Genomic DNA, 8,423 nt, shown 5'->3' with positions numbered 1-8,423 from the left:
AAGTCTCTGTCCACCTGGGGTCTCTGGTCCTCTGCCGATGACGGGCCACTCGAGTGAGCTGCTCACTTTTTTCTCAGGGCGAAAGCTCAGCCCCCAGAGTTGGTTCCCATCATCCCAGGCAGAGGAGGCCGCCCCCTCCCTCAGGGCAGTGGCATGTGTGGGGACAAGGGGAACTGTGGTCACTGGGAAAAAACCCTTGTCCCTCTATAGAGATGTCTGCTCCTCAGCTCTTGAGAAGGCAGACCTGGGGCTCCCAGACCCCAAATCCCCCAGAACGCAGAAGTCCAGCTGTGAAAACATCTGGGCTACCTCACATTCCCTTTAAAAACAAAAAACAAAAAACAAAAAAACTAGGACCCACCCTTTGGAAAACCCTGCGTGGACCCAATCTGGCCAGACTGCAACTCTGGGCCACCCTCCTCACAGATTTCCTTTCTGTGGAGCACCGCACCCCCACACCCCCCGTTTATTCTGGATGCAAAGATCACACAGACACAGATTTCCATGGAAAAACCCTCTTGTTTATTTGATTCAACAAAAATAAAATAAGCTGCATAGGAACAATTTTAAAGTCCAAAGAGACACCAACTTTGTTTTAAGGCTGTAGTAGCTGATACAGCATCTCCTTGCTACCTTCTCCAGCCTTCTCTGTGGACCACAGCGATACATTCAGAAGCCTTGGTAGCTAACACACGACTTTTCGAACACTTTCCCATTGGCTCTTCGCCTGCTCATTGCCTGTCATGCCTGCAGCCTGCAGGATAGCATCTAAGATTTAAAAGTAAAAATTCAGAGGGTGGAAAAACCCACCCCAAGCAAAAACCCACTTTAAAGGTTTGGGGGGAAACCTTGGCTTCCCCACGCTTCACTTAATTGACGGGTTCTGCAGCACCCCTGTCACGCCCGTTCAAGAAAGTGTCAAAAGGCAGCTCCCCAGACAGGCTTGCAGGATGGTTTCTGGTGGGGAATACTCCTTTCATTAGGTCTGCCTTGGACAAATTAAAAGAGGAGAAAAAAAAAAAAAAAAAGTTTAACTTAGTCATTCTAACATCTGGCAACACGCCCATATTAATCTCTCCAATTCCGCATTCAACCTTTTTCACAAAAAACAAAACAAAACCAAAAAAAAAAAAAAAAAAAAAAAAAGTCACGTGTTCTACACTGAATTATTTTGCTGACTGGGCATGACAGCTAATGGACAGTATTAAGCAAGATTCATTAAAAAAAAAAAAAAAAACTACCCTCCCACCCACCCAATTATAACTAACATGCTAGTTTAAAAGCAACGTCCCGTACCCACCGCCCACCCTCGCACCTGCATTGATTTTAAGGGAAAAGAATGGGGGGGGGCCGGGGGGAGGAAAGAAACCTTACCACCCTAGAAACAAGAACATCCCAGCAACGTGAAAAATCTTCCTCTGAAGAAAACCAACTACAGACTGCTAGACACATAAAGGACTAAGACAGAGGTGGTTATTTAAAGAAAGTAAACGCTTTGCTACACACGTTAACATTCAGTCAGTGTGCTCCGAGACAGAGCCTTAAGGAAAATACTACCTGAGCTTGGGAGTTAATACAATCATTAAAAGGAGGTCTAAGACCGTGTGGATACACAAAACTTTTAGAACCATTACTGGTTAAGTGATGATGGAAAACATCCCACCAGGCTGGCTTGTGAACCCGTAAGATCGGTTTTAAAAATAGACATCACTGAGGTATTTCTTCACCACGACATTTTTAAACCCAATTCGTAGCAATTACAGTGGTCTTAGGACCCTCTCTTCCAACCGAAACAAAAATGGACTAGGGGAAGGAGAGAGGTGGAGACACAACACAGCATATCATGGTCATGTGCTTCGACTTCATCAAGTATTTAATAAACAAAAAAAAAAGAACAAAGGAAAGAACAACCCGTCAACATGTTACCTTTGGTAGGAAAACAAAACAATTAAACACAAAACAGAAGAGCAACACACACTTCACCCAGTCACTGTTCAGTAAAGCAGTGGCCGCTGCAAGGTCCTGGTGATGAACATCCCGCTGGGTCCGGAAAAGGTACACGTACAATCGTGAAGGCTAAAGGATTCCTGTTCCCTTCGAATATGTGAGGTTTGCAACTAGATCCTTAGAATTGCTCCTAAAAGGGTACATTTGCAGACATTCAAACTATAGATAAAATATTTTTCTCTTGAAGAGAGAAAGAGACCTAAAGGTCTTCATTTGCAGTTAAGTCCTCACACAGGTCAGGCGGACCAGTAGTTTCATAATACTGAGCGACCAGGTAATGGCGCGCGTACTTTCTACTGGGGTGGAAAGGCCAGATCGTAAGTAATACTCGGGACTGAGGACTACGCTGGCCTGAGTACGGGAATAACTGGTCTCAAAGTTTCTTTTCAAGGTCAATCAAACGTTTCTCCTGGGAGAAATCAGTTCTGGATTTAGAAAAACGTTTTCTTCCAGAGGCAGCTTCCCACCGCCTCCCCCTCCCCCCACCCTCCCAGGGACTAATACTATGCCTTTCAGAGACCCGTCAGATGCTAACATGAGGTAGATGACTTTCGCCACAAGTGAGGTAGCAACTAAACACGAGCAAATGGTGTGGTGTGGAAGGGGATGTGCGTCCCGTGCCGTTGGCCTGCAGGAAGCCAGAGAGAGCTCGAGTTCCAGGAGGGCCTGGCTGTAGGGCATCCTCACACGGAGTACAAGCGTTTGACTTTCATACAGCCCCAGACTGTGGGAAAATCAAGGAGAGTGATGTTTTCAATAAATACCCTAAGTACTTTTTGGCACCACTGGATTTTTGTTTTGAAACAGACAAACAAGCGTAGAACTTTGGCGTATCTTTCGCTATCTACCAGAACACAACAATTGTAGAATCTTCCAAAAGGGAAGACAACACATAAACAGTATTCTGCTGCTTCAAGCCTCAAAAGACTTCCCTCCTGAAATCATTAAGCTTTGGCTTAACTAGAACGAAACCGAACGAGCCAATCTCAAGCCATTCTCTTAGAACTCCATCAAAGTGCCTCAAATCTGGCGACTCTTTTGGCCCAACACACAATTTAGATTGTTTATGGTACCCTTGTAGGTGTTTCCCCAAATAAGTTAGACTTAAAGGGCATCCGTCAATCAAGGAGCTCGCGTGCACTTGGGGACCACCCGGGACCACGGGCTCCGGCGAAATCACCTGCCACCTGCCGGCCACACTAGAGCACAGGTTTCCCAGACAGCACTGCTTCTCGTGACCAAGTTTACAGAGAGAAGACTTTTTTTAATTTTTTTTTAATTTTAAAGACTAACACTTCTGAAATGTCAACTCTGTCAACCAAAAGTGGTTTTTATCCACGGTTTATTTAGCCATCTCGATACCCAAACTTACATACCCAAATCCAATTGGGATCTTGTCCAAGCATAAACCGACCTTGCGCCCCATGCCACCCTGCCACCTGACCAGATCAGACAAACATGGGGATTATTGTCTGAACAGCACATTTACTCATTAGAAACAGTTTATACTCCTTCCTCCTTCGCAGCACCCACGACCTTATCTTTTCACCATGTTTAAGACTCCTCTCCTCCACCCAATTCCTACCTACCCTAGCATCACCTCATAAACGGGCAGGAAATATCCAGTTAAAAACCCTTATTTTGAACAGCCTCACTCACACCAGAGTTCCAAATGTTGGCTCTTCTCCTCACTCTTTGATTTGGAGCATTCCACCTTGTACAACAAACACACTCCAAAGTGCTTCGCACCGATCCCTGTGGGTCAGGAGTCAATCATGGGCAGCCACAGATGGCCAGTGTTTTAGAAACAAAAGCTTCCCAAGTGTGACCATGCTTCTCAAATGGCAGCGATGCCCAGTTTTGGGTGCAGGAAGGTAAGGAGGTGTCCCGCCCCCGAGGGCAAGAGGCAGCACCTTGTACCTCCACACTGATTCCGGAGGGGGGACCTACTAGCTTTGAGCCTGCAAACTGGTCAGTCTATTAACTAAGACCCGATCATTTCGGTCCCGTGTGGAAACCCTGGCTTTACAACCAAATCCACAGAGAAATGCTAACTTAGCAGTTTCCCGTTACCGCCACTCACCAAGAGAAGTTCTCACTCGGGTCCCGCGAGCCCCCCACTTACGGGGGCCCCGGGAAGGGCAGATCAGAACACAGATGGGAGACTCAAAGGTAGTGACTACCTGAAGTAACTCATCCCAGGTTTCCGAGAACATTTCTAAGAATTTCCAAGACCCATTTCTTTAGAATAAAGTTTCGTAAGCATTTAAAACCAGTTGTCTTTGGTGTTTAAAGGGTGGTTTGTTGGGTGGTTGGGGGGAGAGGGCGAAGGGAGGAAGGTCAGCACCAAGTTATTCCAAAATAAAAAACAACAAAAATGTTTAATTATACAAACCCTTTACCAAAGGACTTAGAACCTAGGGACAAATAAGAGGCAACTGAATAGGAACTAGGGAAGGACTCAATACCAAATGCTTCAGTACAAGGCGGTTTTCCAAAACAGGATTTCCTGACGCCTCCTCCCCCTGAAACACAGCAGCCGGGAGGCAGCAGCTGGAAGCTACTTTCCAATTTTTGGATCCTTTATTGCATGCGGTTCTCCTTTATGAGTTTTTCCCCACATTGGTCATTCAGAAACCCTGCTCTAATGCGACGGGGAAGACCTAGGGTCCCCTGAAAGTGGCACATGTCCAGGAGACCATTGATTGGCTCGCTACGCTGCCCCCGGCACCCTTTCTTCCTCCGGGAGGAAGAAAACACATTTCTGCACATGTTAGCTCTTCCTGTTCGTTTAAAACTACGTCCATATTGCAAGGGTAATTTTCTCGTACATACGGGGACAGACGCTGACCCGTCAGTCCTTCTGTTTCGACAAGAGGTGTCCCCGTGAGCCCATCGTCAGAGACCACCTCTTCCTCCCGAGGTGCGCCACTCTGGAATTTGGTTCCTACTCAGCATTTGGGGGAATGCAGGGACCCACGTGGGTCCTCACAAGCAGAACGTCAGCTATACCTACTTCCCACCTGAAAGACAGGTAATGCCCAGATGCACAAGGCTCTGTACCCGAGTCCGGCTTACAACAATCCAACCCTGTAAAGTGACGGACGCCATCCCACAGTTCTGCAGTGGGAGCCTGGCTTAAGTGTTCATTCTTTGGTACCGAGAGAGGTTTCACAAAAGGCATTGCATCCTACGTGTTGGGTTGGGGCAATTTGGTTTACAAATCCTTTACATTCAAAGGCCTTTGGGGGAAAAAAAAAATCCACGTGAACCACGAGGTCCTACTGCGTGGCTCGGAAGCAGACCGCTCTGCAAAAGCGACCCGGGCAGAGGGTGCGGGGGTGAGCTGTTCCCGTCTGACTTTCAAACATTCTATTTCCCTGAACTTCCAAAGCAGGAAAAAAATTGTGCTTTTAAAGGAAAAGGTCGTTTCTTTGCCTACTCTTCTTAGGAAAAGAAACACTTCGCATTAACAGAACGACATTCAAGCCGGGGTCGGGGACTGACCTCCACCCTCCCTCAGAGTGCCGGGGTAGCCTGTTTCTTTCTCATGCTCTAGGTGGACTACCTCGGCACTCGCCTGCCCGCCCGCACACAAGTCAGCCGGTCAGGCAGGCCGGACACCCTCTTTTCTGAGAACGAGGTTGATTTTCTTCTTCCTTCCACTGAACTTTATAACCAACAGCAAACTAAGAGTACTTAACTTTTGAGAATACTTTTAATCCAAAATCCTAAGCTACATCTATTTTTTAGAAACCCAAGCGTGAGAAGAAAAGTTTCTTCGGGTGGTGGTTTATCACCCGCAGCTTTACTATTCTGGCGTAAGATGACTCGGACCCACAAACACGCAGGTGTACCCAACGTCCCTTAAAGGAAACAAGGGTCACATATCCTAAAGTATGAATAGAACAGTCTGCTTTTCTTGGCTAGCAAGCCACAGACACAGCCACAGTTTCTAGGAATAAGAAAAGATGCTGAACAGGATGATAAACACACTGAGGTATAAAAGGAGAACACAGAAAAGTTCTCTGTTGCAGCATTTAAAAAAAAAAACACACAAAAAAAATCAGAAAGTCTCCCAAAAAGATCAAGATCACACAACACAATCTAATCCCCAAAACACAGTATTCTCCAGAACACAAATACTCTATAATTAAGCATTTTTAAATCTTATTTTTCCACATTTTATAGTTTTTCATTTTTTTTTTTTACGTAGTTTTTTCATGTTTCCTTGGCTCAATCTACAGAATACACCCCCACCACACACATCCAGTGCCCCCCACCCAGCCACAGAGACGCCAGGCTTGTGCATATCACGCCCCACGGAGGGTCAGAGGGAAACGTGAACTCCACTGAGTGAGGGTGGGGAGGAGGGCAGAGGGCCTGCTGGGGAAGGAAATGCAAAGATTCATGAGGTAGATAGAAATTATCACGTCACAGGCTCAATCCCTGCAGAAAAGAGAAGTACATTCATCTGTAAAAAAAATAAAGATGAGGTAGGACTCAAGCAATGTTGTACTCTTCTTGTTCTCTTTCAACAAAAGAAAAAAAGAAATTTCCCTGAGACTGTTTCTTCTTTGAAATTCCAACGGAGACAGAGGGAGACGCGCACACCCCAACACAGAAGCCCAGAGAGCGGGATTAGAAGATGAGGATCCGATTGTTGCCAAAGTCCACCACCACGATCATCCCGTCGGGGGTGACGGCGATGCCGGAGGGGCGGTCCATCTGCCCGAAGCCGCTGCCCTGGGCGCCAAACTTGCACAGGAAGCTGCCGTTGGACTCGAACATCTGCACCCGGTGGTTCCTGGAGTCGGCCACGATGATGCGCCCCTCCTGGTCCACGGCCACACCCTGCGGGCGCAGGAACTGCCCGTTGCCCGTGCCCTCGGAGCCCAGGAAGCGCGCGGACTGGCAGTCGGGGTGGATGACCAGGAGCCGGTGGTTGTTGAAGTCGGTCACCACCAAGTGGCCCTCGTGGTTGAAGGCCACGCCCCGGGGGGAGTCAAAGTGCTTCCAGAGAGCCCCCTCGAAGCCGTACTTATTCAGGAAGACGCCGTCGGGCCCGAACAGCTGGATCCGGTGGTTCCGGGTGTCTGAGACCAGGATCTTGCCCTCCGCGTTCACCGCCACGTCCCAAGGGTAGTTGAACTGCCCGTTCTTGGTTCCCTTCTCGCCGAACTTGAGCAGGAACTGGCCCTCGAACGTGAAGACCTGAATGCGATGATTGTCCTTGTCGGCCACCACGATCCTGCGGGAGGCGTCGCAGGCCACGCCGGCTGGCCGGTCGAACTGCCCGGGCCGGGAGCCCAGGGTGCCGAACTTGTGGTGGAAGGCCCCGCACGGCTTGAACACCTGGATGCGGTTGTTGCTGCGGTCGGCCACGACGATGTAGCCCTCCTTGTCCACGCTCACGCCCCAGGGGCGGCACAGCTTGCCGTCGCCGTCGCCCTCGCTGCCGAAGCTCAGGCCCGGGAGTCCGATGCCCACGTAGCTGCGGCCCGACTTGACCACCACCTTGAAGGGGCTGTTCTCGATGTGCTGGTTGCACATGGTGACCGACACGAGGTGCTCGCCCTCCAGCTGCGGCCGGTAGCTCACCACGTACGTCCCGTTCTGCTGGTCGCTCACCTCGGCACCGAACAGGTTGCCGTCGGGGCCCAGGACCACGGCCGACATCAGGTCGCCCCCCGAGAGGCGAGGCTCCCCGTCGTGGTCGTAGCCGACGACGGTAAAGGAGGCCACCTTGCCCTGGAGCGCCCTCTTGAGGCCGTCGCCCGTGGCCTTGGTGAGGGGCGCGAAGGCCCCGCTGCTGACGAAGCCGAAGGACTTGATGGCCAGGTACAGGGCCTGGTCCGGGGGCGTGAACATGACCCGGTCATCCTCCTGGGGCTGCAGGAAGCCGCGCACGGTCTTCAGCTCCTGCACCTGGGCCAGCATGCGGTCCCGGGCCAGCAGGACGTCCAGCGCCCGCCCCTCCTCCAGGACCTGCTGCACAGCGCTGATGGTGCTCTCCAGCTTGTTGAGGCTCTGTCGCAGCTTCTCCACCTGCAGGTACAGGGACTTGGCTTTCACCTGGCGGATCTTCTCCACCTGCAGGGACAGAGCACGGAGGCTTTGAGGCAGGCAAGGGAGCGAGACGCACGGCCCGGCACCGGTCACTCCGACCCACACCTCGTGCGGGCGCCCGAGGACGGCTGGCCCGTGCTCTTCAGAAACGGCCAAACTCCCGGGACGGAGGGAGGCCGAGGAACTGTCCCAGATCACGAGAGAGGACTGAAAACGGGACTACGGCTTGCAGTGCAGGATCCTGGACCGGGGGGAGGGGGGGGGCACTGCTCTTAAAAACGGTGCTGGGGGGGGGGGGGGCGCACCCGGGTTAAACATCCGACTCTCGATTCTGGCTCAGGCCATGA

General features: G+C 50.5%; 1 protein-coding gene across 1 annotated transcript in view; it reads right to left on the bottom strand.

Moving 5' to 3' along the window:
- Positions 1 to 3,262: 3,262 nt before the first annotated feature.
- Positions 3,263 to 8,423, bottom strand: part of TRIM71 (tripartite motif containing 71) — a 66,493-nt gene continuing 61,332 nt past the window's right edge. Inside the window, exon 4 of the mRNA XM_045436693.1 lies at positions 3,263 to 8,100. Coding sequence (XP_045292649.1) covers positions 6,649 to 8,100 — 1,452 coding nt within the window. The 3' untranslated portion in view covers positions 3,263 to 6,648. The remainder of the gene's footprint in view (positions 8,101 to 8,423) is intronic.

The sequence above is a fragment of the Leopardus geoffroyi genome, chromosome C2, assembly GCF_018350155.1.
Source record: "Leopardus geoffroyi isolate Oge1 chromosome C2, O.geoffroyi_Oge1_pat1.0, whole genome shotgun sequence".
Classification (NCBI taxonomy): Eukaryota; Metazoa; Chordata; class Mammalia; order Carnivora; family Felidae; genus Leopardus; species Leopardus geoffroyi.
The sequence above is the reverse complement of the archived record's forward strand: the minus strand, read 5'-3'. Positions and strand labels throughout refer to the sequence as shown.